We start from the raw sequence: 26,678 nt of genomic DNA, 5'->3' as shown, positions 1-26,678 counted from the left end.
TCCTGATATCTTATATATACAGTATACCAGCCAATTTTAATAAACTTAGAGAAGTACTAGGCAAGATTCCACAGTCCGAAGTCTTCAGGTCAAAGGGGGCACAGGAGAGTTGGGAATTTCTGAAAATGAACTAGAAGTATGTCCCCCATTCCAATGAGAAAAACATTGGGGGACAGTTTAGGAAACCATTGTAGATGCAGAGTTTCAACAGAGTTAAGAGTTAAAAGGGAACTGTATAGGAGGATGTGTATAATCACCAAGGAGTTGTACTAGGAAACAGCTAATATCTGCAGGAAAAAATAAGGTCAACAGAAATTTAGGCTTAAAAGAAAAACAATGTCAGTAGAAAAAGAGGTGGACTCATTGCTAGGAGAGGATGAAGGGTAATAAATGATGGCAACAGGATGGAGCTCCTGAACTCCTACTTTGCTTTGCTCTCCTCTCCAAAGGCAAATTGTATGGAAATGGACCTAGGTAAAACAACTGGCAAAAGGAGGGAGTGATGACCCAAGGTGAAAAAGGAGATAGTTGGGGAATACCTGGCTACCATGATTCCAGGAACAGATCAATTATATTCAAGAATCTTGAATAAATTTTTTAAAATGTTAAAGAATAGCAGATTAGATGTGTGTCAGATCTGCAAGAGGGCTGATGGGAAGTTCTGAGGCAAGCCCTGCCCCTTTTGAACATAAATGCTACATCAAGATGTATACAAAATGGGTGGGCTAGCATCATGCTACCCTGTGTATCATCTTTCAACACCTCTGCCCCCCTCCTCCCAACCAAGATCCTTGATAAACTGAAATCAAATGCATGAGGAATAAATCGGGTAACAGGAAATATTTGTGGTGCTTACATCTATTCCTAATGCTATCTTCTAAAACCCTTCCTGGGTCTTCCAGAGAAAGGAGGATAGTGAACAGCAGATTTTTTTCTATTCTTGGTTAGCCACAAATGGTAATTCCAAGTGCTGTAGTTTTCTCCCACTTCGTGTAAATTTCAAAATGTCATACGTGTACTTGAGAAAATAATAAGAGTGTGCGCAGAAAAAGAACATGTACAGGTGTATGGTTGCAGCATCGTGTATTATGGTGCAATTCTACATTCTCCTTAAGAAAACTGCCGTCTCCATCCCAAAGCCTGCGAAATTGATACGAAGAAACATGACTTAGGATTGCTACTTAACTAAGAACCCGAACTGGCACACATCTAAAACGGTAATAATCGTTTCTCCACTGGTCTCCTGTACTCCGTGGGTGAGCACCGATGCCTGCAGTCCCTACTAGAATGACGAGCCTCATCTCCTGCGCAAGCCGCCCGGGGCAAGAGGTGGAGAGAAGGGCGGTGCCTTGCAAGATACCACACCGAGCGGGCGCGGCTTAGCTGGAAGCAGGCGGGAAGACTTGTGAGGCGAGCCTCAACAAATCTTCTTGGATTCGGTAGCCCTGAAGCGCAGAGACTATGGCGAGGGACAGCGAGCAGCGGTTCCAACGCTCTGGGAGTTCGTTGGTGGAAAAAAGCCGTTCCTCATTGGAGATAGCGAGGGGACAGCCAGTGGCAAGGTGAGCAGTTCCATTGCAAGGCGGTCAGTCAAAGCGTGGCAGTATTTTTCAGAGCTGGGCATTGCACGTCTCAAGATTCGCCAAAGTTCCTCTTCCAGATGTCGAGAACAGCACTGCCCATGCTCGGCATTCCTGACTTTAAGCAGTAGATTTGGGATTGAGCTCCTCTTTCTCGGGTATATGTTAGCATTTAAACGTAGAGCCGTGCGTGAATGGTGTCTTTCTTTACGTGCACGGTGTGTGTAGTGTTCCTACCATGTGCGCGACATACTTTCATTCTCAAAATGAATCCCGTGCACGTGTTACTGGGAGGCACTTCCTCCCTCCCTCAAAAGGGCAGCCTGGAATGGTGCACCGTTGGGGGGGGGGGGCGGCGGCAAGACCGCGAGTAGACCGGCACAGCCGGGTTGGGTGCTTCGCCGTCGCTCGAGAGGTTCCCGAGAGTCTTAGCTGCTGTATGTGCTACCCCGCCGTTGCTGCCAAGCTGCCGGGCGGTGGGGGGGGGGGCCGCAAAGAAGGTCTGCCCGTCCCTGGGACCCTGCGGTTGTCTGGTTGCCGCTCGATCTCAAAACGTGCTTTCCATCGTTCCACCAACTCTATGCTCTGTTAGAGTCTTCATCGTTAACAAACACTCATATCCCAGATACTTGGAATCATCAGTCAATATTTGATTTTTCTTTTCTTTTTCCATGGACGTTTTTGCATTAATTTTGAAAATGAAAATGGACTTCAGATTTGGATGGTGAGGACCGTGGAGGCAGATTATTTAAGAATTTGTGGAGTGTCTTCCATTATTTTTGATCAGCTAGTTTTCTCCCACAACTCTTGAGTTGGAGTGAAAGGTGAAAGGTCCCCTGTGCAAGCACTGAGTCATGTCTGACCCTTTGGGGGGACACCGCTTTCACGACATTTTCTTGGCAGACTATAGTGGGGTGGTTTGCCCAGGCCTGCAACTAGGGTATGCATCACCCAGGGCAAACATGGATTCCGTGCCCCCCCCCCCCCATGAATTGGTAAGGGAGGTGTTAGCAAGTTTTATTGTGGGAATTATTATGAGTGCTAGGAAACATTCAGTATACAAATACTATTTTGTCATTTCCCCCCCCCCCAATGCAGCATTGGGGGACACACGCCCCGCTTGCCCCCCCCACCCCCGCCCAGTTGCAGCCCTGAGTTTGCCATTGCCTTCCCCAGTCGTCGCCTTCCCCAGCAAGCTGGGTACTCATTTTACCGACCTTAGAAGGATGGAAGGCTGAGTTGACCTGTGCCGGCCACCCAAGAATCCAGCTTCCACTGGGATTGAACTCGGGTCATGGAGAGAGTTTCGGCTGCAATACTGCTGCCTACTACCCTGTGCCACACAAGGCTGTTTTGGAGCCTGAGTTGGAGTAGTGAGTAGCTGAGATTCTGAGTCTTCAGAAGTTGTTAGTCATTCCTAGTAACTGGGGCAGTAGGCAGGATATACTCCAGTTACAACTAGGGCTACCAGAGGTAGGCTGCAAAAATAAGGACTGTGCCTTCTAGCAGTCCTCCAGATTTTTGCAGCCCACTTCTGGCAGCCTTAGTCACAGACGTCCACAAAGAATGGATGTCTCCACCTTCCTAATCCAATATGCACTTTAGTTGGGTTGCCTGGAAAGCTTTTGTGGTATAAGAAAGTATACAATGGGACTTTTATAGCATTAAGAAGATGATCACTATCTGCTCTGATTCCCTTTTTGCCAAGGGGCCTTATTCTGTAAAAGATTATAGTGATAGAGGAATGTTATAGCGTGTGTGTGCACACAGATCTCCTAGAGTCCGATACAGCCTTACCTGGGAATAAGTGTCCTAGACTTTAGTTGCACATACAGAGAAACATACAATTATTTGGTTAGATGAACGTATCGTTAATGTGTGTTCAACACAGCACAGAATTGTAAGTTTGCAGCCATTATATTATTATGGAAACAGAAGCTGCCTTGTAGATACTGTAATCTAGGAGTAGTATTTAGTATTCTCTGAGAGAATTCATATCCTCAAAACTACTCATTTTGATTTTTTATCTTGATTTGATTTTTTAATTTTTATCCCACCTTTATTTTTATAAATAACTCAACGTGGCAAACATACCTAATTAATACTTCTTCCTCCTCCTATTTTCTCCACAACAATCACCCTGTGAGGTGGATTGGGCTGAGAGTGAGTGACTGGCCCAAGGTCACCCAGCCGGCTTTCATGCCTAAGGTGGGACTAGAACTCACTGTCTCCTAGTGGCTTTGTTTAAATCTAGAATACTAAAAGTATATTCCATTAATACAAAGTTATCTTTTTCTCTTATTTCCTTCCTACTAAAAATCTATGTTTCACTACAGCTGGCTAAATGCATGCAGGCTCATAATTTATTTTATTTAGTAAGATTTCTATGCCACTCTACTCCCAGTGGTTCAAAATGGTGTACATAGAAAACAACAAAAGATAATACTCAACATAAAAATAGTGCTGGCCAACAAGGGTAAATACCAACACTTAACATTCCTTGAATGTTGAATGTTGTCTTCCAGAGTCACATTTTTATTTCTTTACAGAACTCATTAGAGAGGAGGTAGCCCTTATATATGAGGATACACTGTTTCATAAGTGGGGCACCACCATTGAAAAGTCCTGGTATTGGGTTCCTGAAAATGGAACTCTCTTGAAGATGGCACTTTAAGCAGGGCCTCTCTCAGTTCTTACTTGATGGACTCACCTTTCAAAGTAAGCATCATTATATCAAAACCAGAACAGAGTGAGAAGTAGTAAGCAAGAGAATTTAGAGCAAGAGAAAAGGGAATCTAACTAAATGTACTTTACACCAGAACCATTTGCTATCTCTCTGTATACCTGTCTTTCCAAACCATTCTTGCTTTTATCACGTCCATACATGTATATTGTATATACATATACACTATACTACGGACTACCTTGTAAACCAACATACTGTTGCCTGCATGAAAACAACCGGGATACATGCAATGTGCAGAGATGGCCTTGAAGAAGAAATTCAATAACCATTATGTAAGCACCAGCTTAGCCTGGATAGACAAAAAGGAGTGAGGAAAAAACTCAAGGTTGCCCTGCCTTGATTGTGTTTGGTATAAAAAGGGAGAGTGAGATACTCTGCCAGGCTTTCAAGTTGCTCTTATTACGCCCTGTAACAATACTGTGCCAAGTGTTCTTGTGGTGTTTGTTTCCTGACTTGGTCTACCTGTCAGCCTCTCAGGATACTTTGAAGGTTGAAAACCAGCCTTTCAGATTCCTACCTCTGGCGAAGATTCTGTCCAGATATTGGCCCTGTTCACATAGCACAGGCGATTCAGGCCTCTCCTCTCCCCAACAGTTGACTCAACATTGTATACCAGCAGCTCACAATCTTGAGCTGTATACCAGCAGCTCACAATCTTGAGGTGTATACCACCAACTCACAATCTCCAGCTAATATTTGAATCTAGCATCCTGTAACTTAAACTGATTATTCTATATTTTGTACTCTGAAATGATAGAGAACAGATCTTTACCCCCTTTTCTGCCTGACATGCTTTCAGATATTTAAAGAGTGCTACAGGATCCTCCCTCAGTGTTCTCTAGGCCAGATATATCCAGCTTCTTCAATATCTCTTCATAGACCTTATTATGTAATATGAGACACCAACTATTGTGACTCTTTGACTTCTTATAGGGTACAGTTGTATGTATGTACTCACTTAATCATTTATATGACCACCCACCTCATATACATGACTCTGCTCTTTAAGAATTCACTCTTTAAGAATTCATGGTGTTCATTCTTCACTGTCTTTTTTTCTTATTCCAGATGCTCAGAGCCTAAAAACTATTGTTCAGCAGGCCCTAGAAACCCTGGGGGTCCCACAAGACCCTTTCAGGGGTCCTTGAAATCAAAATTCTAAGCCAGCCTATGTTGAAAAATAATACGATATTAAAATCCCATCAAACAATTTGGCTTGTGCTATTAGACAACATAGGGAGATCTATGGAGTAGTAGATAATTCAGTTGAATATAAATTGGTTTAATTTGGAGATGACATTCTTTTGTTTATTTCTAAACCTCACACTACTGTTCCAGTGTTGATGCAAATAATAGATGCCTTTAGTAAAATAGCAGGATACTCTATTAACTGGTCCAAATCAGAACTGATGCCAATAGGTGAAAGTTTGGTTACCCATCCATTTAAGGAATATCAATTATGTATTTGTACTGAATCCATTACACGTCTAGGTATGTGCATACCAAAAGATATAACTCAGTAACATGCATTATAAATAAAATATATAGAGAGGTTTCTTCAGATTTCAATAGATAGGAGTCATTAAAACTTACCCTTTGGGGAAAGGTAAACACTCCCAAAATGAATATTATTCCTGGATTAATTTATATTCTGAGAGAAATCCCAGTTCATATATCTGGAAAATATTTTCAGAAAATTCTTTTTTAGAAAATTTCTATGGAGTTCTTTGATTCCAAGAATATCTTTACAGAAAATGCCACTACCAATTTATGAGGGAGGATTCGGTTTTCTGAATCTGGAGCTGTATCATCATGCTTACTTATTGTCAAGTATTAAATACTGGAAACCAACAATTGATGTTAATTTTGCAATTGAGCGACTTTGGAATATCTATATATCTATCCCCTTTGGTGGATGGACAGTATTAGGATCAAAATACATTAGAACTCTAGTATCTCTGGAAACAATTGTGTCAGTAAGGAAGTTATGGAATGTAATGTGTAATAAAAGATTTGATCCCTTTTCCCATGCTAAATTGACTTTATGGGGAAACCCAACTGTAAAAATTGAGGAAAAGATGATGATATGGAAAAATTGGATGGAAGCAGGGATAGTGACTTTGGACCAACTGATAGATGATGATGAATTCTTAACATACACTATGTTTAAAAGATAAATATCATCTATCAGATGTAACCCAGTGGCAACATTTACAGCTACAACGTTTGTTAACAACTTTGTTTGGACCAGCAGCATTTTCAGCTTCAGTAACACCTCAAATACTATAACAACTTGTTTAATCCTTTAAAATTAAAAAACCTACTATTCATTTTTAAAGATATTTTTTCTTCCTAGCATTTTGTATGTATAATCAATAAATATAACAAAAGGTATTATGTACTCTATTGAGTTCTCAAAATTTTGCACAAACAAAGAACTGGGAATTTGTTACTAAGTCCAGCATTGTCTTTGTTACAGCTTTCAACAGCACTACCTCCTTAACTTCTGATGTGTTTATAACATTTGGAGTTGTGGATTTTTTGTTTACATGTGGTGCTGTATCTGTTATCTATTGCTTAGGTATAATCCTGCTGGATCAACAACTATAGGCTCTCTGAGTTTGTGTGCTCCTCTGGTTTACCATTTTTATTTTGTGACTTTAGAGTTTCCCACAGGAGCTTCTTGAAGCCATCAAACTGATGCTGGTGAGTTAGAGAGTTATCATCTGTCCTACAGATTTTCTTTCTTCATGTGCCAGTGCCAAAGTCTTTGCTCACTCTGTCTTCCTTATATCTTTTGCAGTCCTCTGTTTGTGCCAAAATTATTCAACTGCTGGGACAGAATGAAGTAGACCTCCACCAGAAACAAGTTGTGATTCTGAGCCAGGACAGTTTCTGTCGTGTACTCACCACAGAGCAGAAAGCAAAAGCCCTCAAAGGCCATTTCAACTTTGACCACCCAGGTGACTTGTCACAGATTGAAAAGGGAATGGATAGTCATAGACAGGTCATTTAGCTTGTCTTTTAATTATCCCAAGACAGACTTGGAAGACTGAAATGTTATAGTGCTATGATTGGTTTTCTCAAAATACAAATCTATTGAGAAGTGGCCCAACCAAGAGAAGCAGCTACCTAGGCTGGAACATTATGGATAGCATTAAATACTTTCAAATGGGAAAAATTAACTAGAAAGAAAAATACACAAAATTAGGGATAATCAGATAAAAACTCACAGGACAAAGCAGGCATATCTCCAACCTTCAGTTGTTCCAGAGCAGTAAAGAGACATGGGAGGTTTTTGGCTGTGTCTACTGTCACAAAGTTGTAGGCATTTGATACCAGTTTCAACCCATTTCATTGGGGAAAGGCATTAGTATTTCCTTTCCCTCTGCAACAAGGTAGGATGAGGTAGTAAGCACTATTTTGGTGGCAGCTAAAGGCTGACTTGAGAGACTGCATAATTTTAAGGAGGCTCAGTATAAAATTGGTAATTTACCTGGATGCTAACTCTCCATCAGAAGGCCTGTCACACATTGAAGGCCACAACATATTAAATGTTAATTACTTCTTTACATATTATCTGTGATTCTCTTTACAGATGCCTTTGACAGTGAGCTGATTGTCCAAACACTTAAAGAGATCATGGATGGGAAGGCAGTTCAGATACCTGTGTATGACTTCATTTCTCATTCTCGGTAAGTTTGCTTCCTGAACATCCCACTCCACAACTCAGTGCTTGGTATATGTGACTTTGTATTTGAGATGTTCTGCCCAGTAGCAGAAAGTCCCACTGAGCACCTGGTGGAGATTATGCATCTTGTTTAAGCCCTTCCTTCCTTCCTTCCTTCCTTCCTTCCTTCCTTCCTTCCTTCCTTCCTTCCTTCCTTCCTTCCTTCCTTCCTTCCTTCCTTCCTTCCTTCCTTCCTTCCTTCCTTCCTTCCTTCCTTCCTTCCTTCCTTCCTTCCTTCCTTCCTTCCTTCCTTCCTTCCTTCCTTCCTTCCTTCCTTCCTTCCTTCCTTCCTTCCTTCCTTCCTTCCTTCCTTCCTTCCTTCCTTCCTTCCTTCCTTCCTTCCTTCCTTCCTTCTCCTAGCTCAGCTGATGATGATCCAGCTATCCCCCTCTACTATTTAGCATGAAGTCTAGGATTATTTGGAGACTTACTTCAATTGGTGTCAGCACCCTGATGAGTTTCAGGTGTTTCTTTCACTTTCCTGAACCATAGAAAAGCATTCAATAGTTCTGAGTCAACTGTGGGGCTGCTTAAAAACTTTGGTAAGGTTGAATAAAGTGAACTGGGGCAGTCTATGCTGGTATTCTGGTGAAATTTATCTTAAGAGATTTTCATAAGGTTTTTTTTTTTTTCCTGAAAAGGAGACCTCTGCTTTCCTATCTGAGTATCAGGGAGCTTTTGAATTTCTTCTTGCGGTATTTTTGAATTTAGTTATAGCTGCTATTTAGTGGACAGTGATCTTTTCAGTATCACTCTGTAGCTGCTCCTGCTTCTTGATCTGAAAAAGCTTTGATGAGAGGAGACTCCTCATGATGTTTTCTCCTTGGATTTAATTGTTTGGAAAATCACAGAGGTTGTAGACTTATGCAGATAAGATGGTAGTAAGAAAGGACATTTAGACAGTCTTAGGCCACCTTGTAACTGAAAGATACATTTGAGCCCATATATCTGCCACCAACATTTTTCTCTAACTTTTAAAGCTGTTTATTTCCCCTCAAATTCAATTGTTTATTCGTTTAGTTGCTTCCGACTCTTCGTGACTTCATGGACCAGCCCACGCCAGAGCTTCCTGTCAGTCGTCAACACCCCCAGCTCCCCCAGGGACAAGTCCGTCACCTCTAGAATATCATCCATCCACCTTGCCCTTGGTCGGCCCCTCTTCCTTTTGCCTTCCACTCTCCCTAGCATCAGCATCTTCTCCAGGGTGTCCTGTCTTCTCATTACGTGGCCAAAGTATTTCAGTTTTGCCTTTAATATCATTCCCTCAAGTGAGCAGTCTGGCTTTATTTCCTGGAGGATGGACTGGTTTGATCTTCTTGCAGTCCAAGGCACTCTCAGAATTTTCCTCCAACACCACAGTTCAAAAGCATCTATCTTCCTTCTCTCAGCCTTCCTTATGGTCCAGCTCTCGCAGCCATATGTTACTACAGGGAACACCATTGCTTTAACTATGTGGACCTTTGTTGTCAGCGTGATGTCTCTGCTCTTAACTATTTTATCGAGATTTGTCATTGCTCTTCTCCCAAGGATTAAACGTCTTCTGATTTCCTGACTGCAGTCAGCATCTGCAGTAATCTTCGCACCTAGAAATACAAAGTCTTTCACTGCTTCTACATTTTCTCCCTCTATTTGCCAGTTATCAATCAAGCTGGTTGCCATAATCTTGGTTTTTTTGAGGTTTAGCTGCAAGCCAGCTTTTGCACTTTCTTCTTTCACCTTCATCATAAGGCTCCTCAGTTCCTCTTCACTTTCAGCCATCAAAGTGGTATCATCTGCATATCTGAGATTGTTAATGTTTCTTCCAGAGATTTTAACTCCAGCCTTGGATTCCTCAAGGCCAGCTTGTCGCATGATGTGTTCTGCATACAAGTTGAATAGGTAGGGTGAGAGTATACAGCCCTGCCGTACTCCTTTCCCAATCTTAAACCAGTCCATTGTTCCGTGGTCTGTTCTTACTGTTGCTACTTGGTCGTTATACAGATTCTTCAGGAGGCAGACAAGATGACTTGGTATCCCCATACCACTAAGAACTTGCCACAATTTGTTATGGTCCACACAGTCAAAGGCTTTAGAATAGTCAATAAAACAGAAATATATGTTTTTCTGAAACTCCCTGGCTTTTTCCATTATCTGGCGGATATTGGCAATTTGGTCCCTAGTTCCTCTGCCTTTTCTAAACCCAGCTTGTACATCTGGCAATTCTCGCTCCATGAATTGCTGAAGTCTACCTTGCAGGATCTTGAGCATTACCTTACTGGCACGTGAAATGAGTGCCACTGTTCGATAGTTTGAACATTCTTTAGTGTTCCCCTTTTTTGGTATGGGGATATAAGTTGATTTTTTCCAATCTGATGGCCATTCTTATGTTTTCCAAATTTGCTGGCATATAGCATGCATTACCTTGACAGCATCATCTTGCAAGATTTTGAACAGTTCAGCTAGGATGCCGTTGTCTCCTGCTGCCTTGTTATTAGCAATGCTTCTTAAGGCCCATTCAACCTCACTCTTCAGGATGTCTGGCTCTAGCTCACTGACCACACCGTCAAAGCTATCCCCGATATTGTTATCCTTCCAATACAGGTTTTCTGTATATTCTTGCCACCTTTTCTTGATCTCTTCTTCTGTTAGGTCCTTGCCATCTTTGTTTTTGATCATACCCATTTTTGCCTGGAATTTACCTCCAATGTTTCTAATTTTCTGGAAGAGGTCTCTTGTCCTTCCTATTCTATTGTCTTCTTCCACTTCCGCGCATTGCTTGTTTAAAAATAATTCCTTATCTCTTCTGGCTAACCTCTGGAATTTTGCATTTAATTGGGCATATCTCCCCCCTATCACTGTTGCCTTTTGCTTTCCTTCTTTCTTGGGCTACTTCTAGTGTCTCAGCAGACAGCCATTTTGCCTTCTTGGTTTTCTCTTTCTTTGGGATGTATTTTGTTGCCGCCTCCTGAACAATGCTGCGAACTTCTGTCCAGAGTTCTTCCGGGACCCTATCTACTAAGTCCAGTCCCTTAAATCTATTCTTCACCTCCACTGCATATTCCTTAGGAATATTAGTGAGCTCATATCTAGCTGATCTGTGGGTCTTCCCTAATCTCTTTAGTCTGATCCTAAATTGTGCAAGAAGAAGTTCGTGATCTGAACTACAGTCAGCTCCAGGTCTTGTTTTTACCGACTGTACAGATGTCCGCCACCTTTGGCTGCAAAGGATGTAGTCAATCTGATTTCGGTGTTGTCCATCTGGGGAAGTCCATGTATAAAGCCGTCTCTTAGGTTGTTGGAAGAGAGTGTTTGTTATGCAGAGTGAATTGTCTTGGCAAAATTCTATCAGCCTATGTCCTGCTTTGTTTTGTTCTCCCAGGCCATACTTACCTGTAATTCCAGGTGTCATTTGACTGCCCACATTAGCATTCCAGTCTCCTGTGATGAAAATAACATCTCTTTTAGGCGTGTTGTCCAGTAGGTGCTGCAGATCCTCATAGAACTGCTCTACTTCAGCTTCTTTAGCATTTGTGGTTGGGGCGTATATTTGGATCACTGTAATGTTAGATGGCTTGCCCTGAATTCGAATTGAGATCATTCTGTCGTTTTTTGGATTGTATCCAAGCACTGCTTTAGCCACTTTACTATTAATTATGAAGGCTACTCCATTTCTTCTGTGGTCCTCTTGTCCACAGTAGTAGATCTGGTGGTCATTTGATGTGAAGTGGCCCATTCCAGTCCATTTCAGTTCACTGACGCCCAAAATGTCTATCTTTAATCTTGACATCTCACCAATAACCACATCCAATTTGCCCTGGCTCATAGATCTTACATTCCAGGTTCCAATGGCGTGTTGATCCTTAGAACATCGGATTCGCCGTTCACCACCAGCACCGTCGGCCGCTAGCCATCCTTTCGGCTTTGAGCTAGCTGCGTCATCACGTCTGGGGCTAGTTGAACTCATCCTCTGTTTCTCCCCAGTAGCATTTTGACCATCTTCCGACCTGGGGGTCTCATCTTCCGATGGTATACCGACATATCTCTGGTTGTACTGATCCATTTAGTTTTCACGGCAAGAATACTGGGGTGGGTTGCCATTACCTTCCCCAGGGATCGCATTTAGTCTGACCTCTCTGTCATGACCTTTCCATCTTGGGTGGCCCTTCACGGTTTAGCTCATGGCATCATTGAGGTGCTCAAGCTCCAGCACCACGACAAGGTAACGATCCTTTGCTTAAGGGTCCCAGAGTAGCTCAGATAAAATAAAGATCTTGGAGAATCATAGAGTTGGACATGACTGTAGAGGTTTAACTCCCTACTCTGTGCAGTATCCACCAAAGCATCTCTGATAGATGATCATCCAGCCTCTGTTTGAAGACCTCCAGTGAAGGAAGACTTGCCACTTCATGTGGCAGCATTTCCACTGGCTAACAGCTAGTACAGTCAGGAAGTTCTTCCTGATACCTTGCATAAACTTCCTTCCTTAAAATGTTAACTGATCTGGTCTTGCCTTCTGGGACAATTAGTCTTGCCTTCTGGGGCAATTATTAAATTAGTCCACTTCCCCTTCTGTATGGTAGCCCTTTAAATATTTACCTCCCCTTAATTATCTTTTCTGTAAATAAAACACCAACATTTTTTAACCATTCCTCATAGGGCTTGGTTTCCAGACCCTTCACCATCTTGATAGCCTTCCTCTGAATTTGCTTCAATTTGTCACTGTCTTTTTTGAACTGTGGGAATGGGATCCAATACAGGTAGTCCTCACTTAATGACCATTTGTTTTGTGATCGAAGTTACGACAGTGCTGAAAAAAGAGACTTACGACCACTCCTGAAAGTTGTGGCTGTCACAGCGTCCCCACAGCCATGTGATCACAATTCAGGTGCTTGGCGATCATCGCACATTTATAATGGTTGCAGCATCCTGAGGTCACATGATTGCCATTTGTGACCTTCCCAGCTGGCTTCCGACAAGCAAAGTCAATGGGGAGGCCAGCAGGAGGTTGAAAAAAAATGAACTGCCCCCGATCGCATTTCCATCAATGATTTTGTGAGTTTTTGGGGACAGGGAGGGAGTATGAGTCCTGATGGTGGTGGCAGCTGGGGTGGATTGGGAGGCCTCAGCCACTGATCTGGAGGGCCACTCTCAGCTGGCAGGCGTTTAATTGGGAGATAGCATGCTGCATTCCCAAGTCAGAGGCAGGAGCTAAGTGCCCTATGCAGTAAGAGAAGCAGCAAAGCTTTGGTCGCTGTCACCCCAGCTGGTGAGGGAATAGTAGGCAGGGTCCTGGCTTGGGCTTCGCAAGTGGGCACCATGGTTTCACATCACAGAATAGGATGTGGACCTTTTGACCTCCCTTGCTGATCTCCCTTGTCAAACTCCTGTTTCCTCTTCCTGTTCAGTCACCCAGTGCAGTGTGGAAGCAATATCACTCTTTCCAATAGAACTGTTTGTTTTGTTTTCCAACTATACTGGAATCTTTTTCCACATACTAATAGCAAAGAAGAAACAGTAAGTGTGTATCCTGCTGATGTGGTCCTATTTGAGGGCACCCTAATCTTCTATAATGAGGAGGTCCGGGACCTTTTCCAGATGAAACTCTTTGTGGACGCAGATCCAGACACTTGGCTCTCCCGTAGGGGTAAGTTGTGGGATGACCCTCTCTTTACAGCATTAGCACAACCAAATGAGTATGCATGTACTGGGCAAATACTTCTCATCAATTCTGTGAGAATTGCAGGTGTATCCAGAGAAATCAATACAAATGATTATTCTTGGGAGAAGTTTTAATTCACAGGAGCATTTGGGAATGTGTTTTGTTTTAAACTCAGAATGCTGAATTTCTGCTGACCCATTTCAACTCTGGCAGAGTTTTGCTGCAATAAAATCCAAAATGAAATTTGAAATGGTTTCAGGTGTTTTCCCTATAAGAAATAGCAAGATTCAGAACAAGTCTCTTGGGTGGCAAAAAATTGGCTGATGTCTAGGCAGCAGAGAAAAATATAGAATGCACCATTGACTGCATCAGCAGTGAACAAGGTCATGAGCAGAATGTTCATACGCACTTAGGTTTAGCAGAACAACCAACACAGAGCGTTTTGTATGTTTAAAACAAGCATAGCTCTTTCAGGAGAGAAAAAGATGTCTTGTTGAGTCAAGGTATGCATGTGACTGCATTCACTTTGTTCTGTGGATTGTGGAGTTTTCAGAGTGTCTTTGAAGATAACACTCTTTCTGCATAGGTATCCTAAATAAACAACTTTAGCAGGAACCAAGAGTATGCACAGATTGCACCCACCTAAGTTTAGCAGGCCAACCAGTATAATAATGCTCTGCATTTTTAAATGCATCCTGAACTTTGCATTAACAAAAAGACTCAAGGGAACACAGTGTGTAGAATGCAAAGATGAACGCATTACATCAACAAAATCAAAACTTGAAAAGCCAACCAACCAGAATTATTCTTTGCTTTTCAGATGTGTTCAAAGTCAAAAACTCCAAAACAGCCAATCAGACCAAAAAACCCATCAGCACAGAACTTTGGGGGAAAAGATACTATTAGCTAAACGATGTTGATTATGGCTTAATGAGTTTAGGTTTCTACATGAACTCTGAGTGCTATTTGGACTTGTTGGTTGTGGAGCTTTTGAAGAGCCTTTGAAAATGAAGAGAAAGACACTAACTGCATAGGCATTTTGAATCTCAGCTGGAACCAAGAGTGTGCACAGAGTGCACACACACACTGCACACATGGACATAAACAGCAGACCCAACCAAACCAACACATAGTACTTCTTGCATTTTCATCACTTTTGTATGAACTTAGTGTAATGATTGCCTTAACCCAAATAAAATGCTCAGACTCCAAATCTAAGTTTAAGGTCTGGTTTATTTAGAATAAGGTGCAAACAGAGAGAAAGCTGAGAATGAGAAAAGCGCGCCTAAACTCAAACTAAACAGCTCCATTTCCAACAACGTCCCCCCCCTCCTTACATACAGTACAATCCCACATTCCCAGGTGCTCCTAACGAGCTCTGCTGATCAACGGGCAAAAAGACCTTGACATTTAAGAGATAACCCAAACTCATTCCTTCCTGGCACAGCCCCACACATCTTCCCATACAAGGTTTATCAGCAGCACCCTCCCAGCCAGGAACACGCGTCAACACTGGCATGCGAACCGTTACGATGCATCAAACATCGCAACGGTGATCATGACGTACCGCCCCCCCCAACAAAAATTATGCAGAAGGCTTGGAAGGATAAGCAACATGAAAATCGCGAACCAAATCAGGGGCCAGGACATCGCGTGCAGCGACCCATTCAGGATGAGGAAAATGCTTCCAGCGAACTAAATATTGAAGAGACCCCTGAAGCCTGCGAGAGTCGAGAACCTCCTTGACCTCGAAGTGCTGCTGTCCATCAATCATGACAGGCGGAGGGGGAGGAGGCCAGGGATACCAACAAGAGGAGCCATGGGCAGGCTTGAGCAAGCTGCAGTGAAAAACAGGGTGTAAATGCTTCAAATTATGAGGCAGATCCAAACGGACTGTGACAGGATTCACAATAGCAGTAACAGTAAAGGGGCCAATAAACTTAGGGGCCAGCTTCTTGGAGGGTTGAGGAGACTTGATAAATCTGGTAGAGAGGTAGACCAAGTCCCCAACGCGAAAAGACGGCTGCTGGTGCCGTTGCCTGTCAGCGTGGAGCTTATAGGAAGCCTGAGCTTCGTTGAGAGCGGTCTTAATGACGGGCCAGGAATCAGCGAGCCTAGAACCCCAATCACAGGCCGCCACAGCCAGGGCAGGAGGTTGGGGAAACTCAGGGATGGGAACAAAATCCCGACCCGAAACAACCCAAAAGGGGGTCTGACCAGTGCTTTGGTGCACCGCATTGTTGTAAGCGACCTCAGCAAAAGGGAGCAAATCAACCCAGTCATCCTGGTGATAACTGATGTAAGATCGGATAAATTGCTCCAGGGTGGCATTAAGGACCTCAGTAGATCCGTCAGTCTGGGGATGCCAAGAGGTGGACAATGCTTGTTTGGTGCCAATCAGCTTCAAAAAAAGCCCGCCAAAATCGTGAGGTAAATTGTGTGCCCCTATCAGTCACCAAACGGGAGGGGCAGCCGCATGGGCGGTACACGTGCACCAAAAAGAGTTCCGCCAGCTGCTGTGCTGTCAGAATGGACGCACAGGGAACAAAATGGGCTTGCTTAGAAAAATAGTCCTTGACCACCCAAATGACAGTTTTCCTTTGACTGGGAGGCAAGTCAACAATAAAATCCATGGAGATTTCATCCCAAGGGCAAGAAGGGTCAGCCACAGGCTGCAAAAGCCCCTGGGGTTTACCTGATGGTCGCTTAGACATAGCGCAGACAGGGCAGGAAGCGACATAAGCCTTGACATCCTTCCTCAATGAGGGCCACCAAAATTGTCGACGGACCAAATGGAGGGACTTGAGAAAACCAAAATGACCAGCTTGCTTGCTGTCATGAGAATGGGCAAGTATTGCAGCTTGCTGAGAGTCAGGCACGTATAAATGCCCCCCCACCCAAGCCAGGTTGTGCTCAAGCGAAACCTTGTCAGGGTTAGCAAGGAGCCAAGGATCCGATTTCAAAGCTGAGACAAAATCCGTACGCAACCCACCAGGCAGTTGAGGCTGCTGGCGGGTTCGAGCGCGTTGCACCAGAACCGTTTGCGAGGGGGGAGGAGGCTGCCCCCGAGCACGGCTCCGGGTGACAGCAACCAAACCTAATTGTGGCTCTGTTAGCACCGTTCCAATAACATCGGAGAGCGGCTCTGCGTCCTGTGGCAACCGGGAAAGTGCATCAGCCAAAAAATTCTTTTTCCCTGGGATAAACAAGTTGGAAATCAAAACGGCTAAAAAACTGAGCCCAGCGTATCTGTTTTGGGCTGAGATGCCTGGGTGTGCGGAGCGCCTTGAGGTTGCGGTGATCCGTCCAAACCTCAAAAGGGCAAGTCGCCCCCTCCAAAAGGTGACGCCAAGCCTCCAATGCAGCCTTAACTGCAAAAGCCTCCTTTTCCCAAACATGCCAGTGCCTCTCCGTTTCAGAAAACTTACGGGAGAGATAGGCACAAGGCTTTAAGAGCCCGCCAGAAGCTCTTTGCAACAAAATAGCTCCAATAGAAAAATCAGAGGCATCAACCTGAACAACAAAAGGCCGTTCAGGATCAGGGTGGGACAAAATGGGCTCCGCCGTGAAAAGAGCTTTCAACTGATCAAAAGCCACCTGACAGGCAGGAGTCCAATTGAGCATGGCCCCCGGGCTTTTCACTTTGCACGTCTCCCCAACCCCTTTGGTGCGCAACAAATCAGTCAGGGGCAGAGCAATCTCCACGAACCCCTGGACAAAGGACCTGTAAAAGTTAGCAAACCCCAAAAAACTTTGAAGTTGGCGGCGGGTGCGCGGGCGCTCCCAGTTGAGAACCGCCTGAACCTTCACAGGATCCATTTCAACGACTTTGTCAGAAATCCTGTAGCCCAAGTAATCTAAGCAAGACTTATGGAATTCGCACTTAGAAAGTTTAGCATAAAGCTTAGCCTTCCTGAGCTTGGTGAGAACCTGTTTAACCAGCCTCTCGTGCTCCTTCTCAGTCTTAGTATAGATGAGGACATCATCCAAATAAACCAAAACCCCCTTAAACAAATGTTCATGTAAAACCTCATTGATCAGCTGCATGAAAACCCCCAGGGCTCCTGCTAGGCCAAAAGAAAGAACCTTATACTGAAACGAACCCAAGGGGCAATTAAAAGCCATTTTCCATTCATCCCCCTCCCGAATGCAAATGCGATAATATGCTTCGCGAGGTCAAGCTTGGAAAAAATCCTACCAGTGGACAAATGGGCTAACATGTCTTTTACGAGAGGCAAAGGGTACTTGTTCGAAAGTGAGGTGGAATTTAACCCACGATAGTCCGTGCACAGTCTAAGGGTACCATCCTTTTTTTCACGGAACAAAACGGGAGCCCCAACCGGGGAGTTTGCTGGTTCAACGAAACCCCTAGGAAGGTTTTTATCAATGAACTCCTGCAATGCCCCTAGTTCCTTCTTGGTCGTAGGATAAATCTTCGGCTTGGGCAAGGGAACGTCTGGAAGAAGCTCAATGGCACAGTCAGTCTTGCGATGGGGGGGTAATTGGTCAGCCTGCTCCTCCCCGAAGACATCAGCAAAGTCAGAGTACCTTGCCGGCAGCCCCTCCATGGGGAGAGCGGGAGCTGGAGGGTCGACAATTTCAGCCCTCCCCGCAGCCAAAGTGAGGGATCTTCCCACGACAGGAGCCTGGTAGAACCCATCCTCAAACGTTAGAGTACGGGTTTTCCAATTGATGAATGGGTTATGCCCAGTTAGCCAGGGGATCCCCAAAACCACCAGAGGATTTCCCACTGGGGTAACTATGAACTGGATCAATTTGATGTGCGTGCCCATCCACAATGTAACCTCCCCAGTAAACTGGGTGGCCAAACCCCCTCCTACCGTGAAACCATCGAGCTGCTGAAAAATCAGCGATTTTGGGAGAGGGAAGCAGGGCAATTCCAATGCCTCAACCAGGTCGGGATGGATCAAACATCTGGAACACCCTGAATCGACCAAAGCCCAGACGTCGACGGTCTTGGATTGGTAGCCCAACTGGATCTTTACAGCTAGGATGGGGCAATCAGCACTCACCATGTTGGTATCGCGCCCATTCTCCACCACCTGCCCAGCGGCACTGTTTAAGGCAGGTGGAAGGCATTTCCCGCCGGCTGCTCTAGGGTAGCCAAAGCATCTCCTGCAAGGTAGACATCATCCTCTTTGTCCGCGGTCGCCAGCGTCCCCGCCAGCTGGCAAGGAGCGGTAGGTGCCTTTTGTGGTGCCTTTTGCGTTGGTTTAGAGGGGCGATCCGCCGTCTTAGCTCCTTGACATTCCACTGCGCGGTGACCCATTTTGCCACACTTGATGCACTGGCCCCGGGCGAAATGGCGCTGCCTTTCCTCATTCCAGCCTGAGCCAGACTGCATCCTTGGCCCCTTCCCACTGGAGGGGGGCTTGTCTCCCTTCGTAGCTTTCATAAAGGTGCGCTGGGCACGCTCGGCCCTCCCAGCAAGACAGATCCAATCATGCAGTGAGTCCGGATCGTCTCTGCACAGCGCCCATCGTAACACCTCCCGATTGAGGCCATACTTAAATCTATCAATCAAGGTAGCCTCTGACCATTCAGGGACTTTCCCTGCCAAAACTTTGAATTCTAGGGCATAATCAGCAACCAACTTCTGTCCCTGAACCAGTTATTTCAGAGCGTCTTTAGCCCTTTCCTTCGCAAGGGGATCCTCAAAGTACCATTTCAAAGCGGCTAAAAAGGTATCGAAGGCAGCCAGCGCTGGGGCTCTTGACTCGGATAACTACATACCAGTCAGCAGCTCTGCCCTCCAGTTTTGTGGCAATAGCTGTGATTTTAGCCCCTTCTGAGGTAAAACAATGTCCATATTGGTGCATATTATTGGTCGCGTTGGTAAGGAAGAATGACAAGTTTGTGGGGTCGCCATCAAACTTCACTGGAAAGTCCTTAGCTACCCCGCCAACCGGAGGCGCCCCAACCAGTGGATGAGCTGGGGTAACTACCACCTGAGTGGAACCACGGAGAGCCAGGGAAAAGTCCCGTGCCCAGCCCCTTCCCCTTGGACCCAGCGATGGAGTAGGTGGGATGCTGGGTCCTCCCGCTGCCCCCGGACCAGTAACAACCTTTACCAGGTCACTCACTGTGGTTGAAAGGGAGCGTAGCATGTACTCTATGGATTCGATTTTGGACTCAAGGACTCTGATCCTATCCGGCGTGGTGGAGTCCTCCAGCCCCGGCACCTCAGGGTGCTGACTCCCTGACACTTTTGTGGACTCCCTCTCGGGAGTCTGGGGGCACCATAGTTTCCATGTGGTGTGAGACATCCCCGGCCGGGGGTCTGCCATGGCATCCCACAGGAACTGTTGGTGTTCGGCAAGCCCTTCATCTGTTGGGTCCCTCAACTCCAGGCTGGAGCTTGAGTCTCTAGAATGGAGTGCGGGGTGGGTTGGGAGGGGACTCGGGTCCCTGCTCAAGAATGCCGTCTCCAAGAGCTGTCTGGTCGCCTCCCCAAATCCCGTCGACTCCTTCCCCAATTCTGCCATCGCTAACTTTTTCTTTCGCAAGCAAACTTCTTGGTAAAGACTAGCGAGGTTTGTTCTTGTAATGATTCTCAGCTTTATGTAATGATTGCCTTAACCCAAATAAAATGCTCAGACTCAAAATCAAAGTTTAAGGTCTGGTTTATTTAGAATAGAGTGCAAACAGAGAAAGCTGAGAATGAGAAAAGCGTGCCTAAACTCAAACTAAATAGCTCCATTTCCAACAACGCCCCCCCCCCCTTACATACAGTACAATCCCACATTCCCAGGTGCTCCTAATGAGCTCTGCTGATCAACAGGCAAAAAGACCTTGACATTTAAGAGATAACCCAAACACATTCCTTCCTGGCACAGCCCCACACATCTCCCCATACAAGGTTTATCAGCAGCACCCTCCCAGCCAGGAACGCGTGTCAACACTCTGGCATGCGAACCGTTACGATGCATCAAACATCGCAACGGTGATCATGACACTTAGGCACAGTAGTGCATGCTTACAAACACAGCTTTGATATTATTTCCAGCATTCCATTTGCTTTTCTTCTGAAGGGCAGAATCCAGTAACCAATTCATATGAAGTTCAGTGTACAGTTAATGGTTGGTTTCTTTTCTAGGAAAAGAACTTGGCTCAGAATGGCCATCTTTGTGCTTAAGAGTTTTGTTACTAAGAATAATGGCTCAAGTGCAGAAACTGTCTCAAGTATGAGTCCTCCTGTTTGGGGATCAAGGAGACACATGGTCAAATGCCTTGCTGTCATGACCCCGTTGCAAGGCACAAAGAGCCTCACAACGTGGATCATGATCATTAAGAAAAAGAGGAAGGAGATAATTAAATCAGCGCTTGAATAAAGCACCCACACCCATGGAATCATATGCAGCTGAATAGAAGGACTTCAGATAAGCAGCGATAAGCCGCACCTGGTGCCCTGGAGGACACACCTGAATCAAGAGGACAAGGACAGCAACCGGGAAAGCGCCCCCACAGCCATCAAGAAACCCATCAAGGGGAATGGGGACAATGAAGGGTGGAGGAGCACGGGACCCCGCAAGAGGGTATATACAGGGCACCTCAACACCGCACCCCCATTCCCGTTTTTCTATCTGTCAGTGCCATTTCAATAAACCGGAAATCCTTAATCCTTATTAAGTGAGTCCGTGTATTATTCGGAGCGAGGCTGACCCTGACACTTGCCTTGTTATGTGTAGCCAGTTGCTGCTTGAACAACTGCTGAAACTCCAGGGGGTAGGGACATCTTAAGGGACCATGTTCCTTTCCTTCACACTCCAGTGAAATCTGTGATCTTACAGCACTTACCTGTACGAGCATTGGTGGTATCCTTGGTGCTAGTTATGATGGTCCTGGTGCTCACCCCCTCTAGACCAAGACCATACTGCACAATCAGATATAATTTGTAAGCAAGGTAGCTGATGCCAACAAAATGTATCTTTTGTCTGTTGTGCCTACTGTCCCTGATGGCTGAAATATGGCTGCCCAGGGAGCAGTGCACTCAACCAGTGATGTGATTCATGGCTGCACTGAACTCATCTGCCTTGAGCCATGTCAAGCACCTATGCCATCATTAGAGGTTCTGGGATTTACAGGTGTTTAAACATTCCCAAAATCAAAAGATGCCTGGTTGTCATGCGCTGCCTACCTCCGAGTAACACACAGACACTGATTCCGTTGAAGCAGGCTCTGGTTTATTCGTAGTGTAGATACAGTGGTAGAAAAAAGCTGAGAGTGACAGGAGCGCGCCGGTGCGGGGTTTAAATACCCCGCGCCGGTCAGCACCCCCTCACTCGCGGTTACATCACCCCCCTTTGTCCAACATGCTGTCTTGCCGGTAGGTGAGGGGTTGCGAGGCCCCGCTGGCGCTCTGGGATCGCCCATCATCGGTTTCCCTATTCCTCCGGTGATTGCTGTCAGCTGGGCGATCTCCGTTGCGCTAGCGCTAACAGCTTGGGTGTGCCTCGCGATCCGCTTAGCCTTTGTATCTTGTTCTTTAGTCTTTGTAAGTTGATGGCTGCTTATCTTGAGCCCCTTCCCCTGTTTCCTTGTTATTGTCATGTGTGCCATTGCGCTGATGTCTTCAGCTCAACGGCACTCATGACACTGGTGTCCTTTCCCTGCTGATCTGGACCCTGCAGTGGTTGCAGACAGCATAGAATGGGTCTTCAAGCATAACTCATACTATGCTTCCTTTGGGCCCTCAATGTACCCACTTTGGTGGAAGTAGGAGGTCTTCTGTTGTCTCTGAGTCACCATTTCCACCATGCACTGTGAATTCAGAAAGTGGCAGCTCTTTGTCGTCTGGACCTTTAACTTCAGTCCCAGATTGCTACTGGAGGGAAGTAACTGACTGCCTGATGCATCATCAACACCAACACCTCCTCAGTTTGTGCAGGCAGAAGAGCTCCTCCTCTCAGCCTCTCCCACCCTGTTACCAGCTAGTGGCACCTTTGTTTCATCAGAAAGAACAGGCAAAGTACTAAAATCAAGCTCCCTTACATCAGTTGTTCTCTTCCCTTGACCACCAAAGCTTGGCAGTGCCTTTCCTTTGACCAGTTCTTTCTATCTGACCTCATTCTCCTGGATGTACAGTAGCTATTTTTAGTGGGGTGATATAGTTAGGAGAATTCTGAAATGCAAGCCGTTTTAAAAGAAAAAAAGAAAGGATTTTAATTAATATGATCTTGCGTGGGTCTAGCAAGCAGTGTTGTCAAAGCCAGTATATGCTAATTGGAAGAATTAATAATAAGCAAGCAGATCTTATTGGGAGAGCATTGAGTGGGTGAGTGAAAGTGGTAATTAAAACCCAAAAACGAGCTAGTTTAAAAAGCAAGGAAACAGAAGGATGTGGGGAATCCCTTTCTTTTTATGCCTGCAGTTGTCCAATGAGTTTCCGTAGCTGAGCATGAGCTTGAATCTTATCTCTTCAATCCTAGTCCATTACCATTATATTGCAGTAGCTCATTTGCCATATGAGGGCTTAATCTTTAGTGTGCTTGGGCAACCTGTGAATGTACTGTAGCTGTATGCTAGTTTTTTCTGTTGTCACTCACCTATTCCATGTTTCTTTGCTGTCTGCAGTTCTCCGAGATATCAGTGAACGAGGCAGGGATTTAGAGCAGATTTTATCACAGTACATTACATTTGTCAAGCCAGCCTTTGAAGAATTCTGCTTACCTGTGAGTAAAAGATTTTTCCCTTCCCTGGTATGGGAATTGGAGGCTTAGAAGGAGAAGAACCCTGGTGGGACACCTGGTAGGTAGAATTAGCAGTATTTCTGGGAGTCCTCTTACGGAAAAGGGAAGGATCATTCACACTTCTTCGTCTGCTATTATGAGGGCTGGCCTGGACTCTAGTAGAAAGTGCAAGGAAAGGGATTTCTAGCTCCGCTAGCAGTTTATGGGGAGAAACCCCTCAGCCCATCTTTTCCCAGAGAAATGTCCCTTCTGCAGTTCCTCTAACATGGTTTCCTCCTTTCTGACAGACCAAGAAATATGCTGACGTGATTATCCCTAGAGGTATGGATAATCTTGGTGAGTATGGGATCAGGTGAATCAAGAGTTGGATAATGTCCCAATATTTGGGGCCTCCAGTCTTACTTTGGAAAACTAGAGGCATTATCTAAGAAAAGCATTTGTCTCTGTCATTCTGAGCTAATAAACCCCTGGATGTTTAATATAGAGAAAATAACTAGGTAGACATGGTACTTTATTGTAACGTGTACACAACATGGTATCTTTTTAAAGAAGTTAAAACAGGTAGTCCTAGACTTACGATTATTCTTTCAGCAACCGTTCGAAGTTTGGTGCCCCAACACTCGTTCATGTGATCACAATCTGGGTGCTTGGCAACTGGCTCACAATTACGACTGGTTCAGCACCCCACTATTACCTGATCACCATTTGTGACCTTCCCTGCTGGTTTTCCTAGAAAGTCAATGGGGAAGCCAGCAGGGAAGGTCGCAAGTTACTGGGGTAAGTCTCCCCAAGCAACACACCCTCCCCCGGCCCTCTACGCTTGTCCCATGCCAGCCGCTCATGCACCCTCCTCAACCCTCACCACGCCTCCCTCACACACCCTTCCTGACCCTCACTGCACCTCGTGCGTGCCCTCCTTGACCCTTGCCACACTTTGTACACCCCCTAATGCCCTCCCCCACCCAGCAGCAGCCACTTACCTGCCTGCCAGCCTTATTGCGAGCCACCTGGGACTTGCAACTTCCTGCCAGCTTCCCCACTGACTTGGTTGTGGGAAACTAGCAGGAAGTTACCTCGCCTAACAACCGTGGGATTCAGTTAACAACAGCAACCAGGACTGCAGAGACTGCTGTTGTTAAGCAATGTGATCACGCTTTACGACTGCATCACTTAGCAATGGAAATTCTGATCCCAATTGCTGTTGTAAGTCAAGGACTACATGTACTACCTTTTCAGTTTTTCTTCACAGCATGAAGAACTGAACTTCAAAACAAATCCTCTTCTCAGTCCCTCTCCCACCACTAGAGGCAAATAACCATCCAGTTATTATTAGTTTAGGAGGAACAGACTTAGCTTGAAGGTACTAGATTAAGAAATAATGTTGCCCTTAGCATAGTATGAATATTCATCAAACAATTGTTATTCTCATTCATTTATTCCCAGTGGTTTAGTCACATTTTCTCTACTGTTTCACTTTGTTCCCATCTGTCTGTTCATATCACCTAAGAAAAATATTTTCCTCAGATTATATTAATTCAAAATGTTGCATCATTTTGCCCAAACTAAAGCCTAGAACATATTATGCAGTTACCATCAAACTATGAATTCCTACCTTCATATACAACCACAAACTATAGGAAACAGTAATTGATACCTTTTGATACATATTTTGGCCTTTCATTCATAATTAAACCTAGAGCTTTCCTTCCATGTATATATTCATTAACTCCACTGTTTAAGTTCAAGCCTTCATTCAACCCTAACCCTATTACATCCTTTCCTTTTAAATTGGTTTCACTAACACAGATATCATTCATTCATTCATTCATTCATTCATTCATTCATTCATTCATTGTAATTAATTATTAATCATTTACTCCTAATGTACTTACAATTATTAATCATTTATAATTGTATTGTAATTATACAATTACAATTAATTCTTACATTCCGAGCTACAATATTCTAAAATGCCATAATTGCTTTAGTCTATCAAGGTGTTTATGTACAGTAGTGCTTTTTAATAAGACAAAATAAACTAGGTTACCGGCCTTAGTTATATCCATTCCACATGCAGCATTCTCTTCTAACAATTATGACAGTACCAGTCAGTTTGGGTACTTACAATTTGGCCAGTATGTCACAAGCACTGCCAAAACCCAATTTTACCCCAAGAATTGGAAATAAAGAATTCCAAAGGGTGTGTTGCTGCTCATTTGGGCATTAGGGTGGAATGCACCCTCTATACTACTGGCTCTCAATTTTTTCCAACAATCCTGCTGTCAAAGAATCTGGGTCCTACCATGATAGGAACAAAAAATATACTTTTTCCAAAAATAAAAATTGTATGTTCATTTTTTTATATTTATTATTGAGGGTATGTTTTAAGGACTTAAAATTCTAATGACTTACCCTGTGCCCAGCAAGACTACTGCATCTCACCATTGGTATGCCCCCCACCTTCCTCCCTGCCAGGGCTTTACCCAGTGTCCAGCAATACATTTCTGTCTAGAACCTTAATCAGCACTCATGACTAACAGTGGAGGTGTCAGATAAGACTTGGAAAAATGGCTTTTATTGCAGATACTCGAAACCCCAAATCACAAAACTCAACTACAGCACAAAAAGCAGTGTCTGCAGCAGCCCAGACTACTATATATATATATCAGTCCCAGGTTTAAGACTCTTTGCTTCTGACTTTATCAATTTTAGCATTCAAACAGCCTCCTTTTTTCTCTACCTAGTGGCTATCAATCTGATTGTGCAGCACATCCAAGACATCCTGAAAGGAGTTCTCAGCAAACACCAGCTCAACGGGTGCCTGTATGGTTATATTCCTCCCTACCAGCAACAGCACTCAGAATCCAGCAGCCGCCCACATTGACCTCAGAGCAAGAAGAAAGGCCTGCGCTGTTGCGCCCTATGAGTTGCATTTTCCTAGCCCCTGCCCCTACCCCCACTAATTGCAGGGCTTCGTGGCTTATTAAAGTTCTTTGAAGGGACTGGTGGATCTGCACAGAAGTCTTCCAGAGCCAGATTATGGCTGTCTGCAATGGCTTTGCTCCAGCCTTTTCATGGAGGAATGGAGGCAACTTTCCGTAAGATGCTAGTAATGGTTTCTAGATTATATGTAGTGTCAGATGGTATAACTGCCATTATGGTGAGACCGTATCATCGTTGATATAAATGGATGTACACAAGAATTAGGAAGGTTAAAAAAAAGGAAATTAAATTAGATAATTATAAGACTGTGCTACTAGCTAGAAGTGGCACC

The 26,678-nt window shown here is 44.6% G+C and overlaps 1 protein-coding gene across 1 annotated transcript; it reads left to right on the top strand.

Annotated features, from left to right (window-relative positions):
- Positions 1-1,379: 1,379 nt before the first annotated feature.
- Positions 1,380-26,678, top strand: UCK2 (uridine-cytidine kinase 2). Its single transcript, XM_063298588.1, is given in 8 exon segments — positions 1,380-1,506; positions 1,509-1,562; positions 7,130-7,289; positions 7,925-8,021; positions 13,537-13,679; positions 23,289-23,386; positions 23,692-23,740; positions 26,149-26,678. Coding segments are annotated over 8 exon segments (786 nt in total). The 5' UTR covers positions 1,380-1,461; the 3' UTR covers positions 26,289-26,678.

Source organism: Candoia aspera, chromosome 3, assembly GCF_035149785.1.
Source record: "Candoia aspera isolate rCanAsp1 chromosome 3, rCanAsp1.hap2, whole genome shotgun sequence".
NCBI lineage: Eukaryota > Metazoa > Chordata > Lepidosauria > Squamata > Boidae > Candoia > Candoia aspera.
The sequence above is the reverse complement of the archived record's forward strand: the minus strand, read 5'-3'. Positions and strand labels throughout refer to the sequence as shown.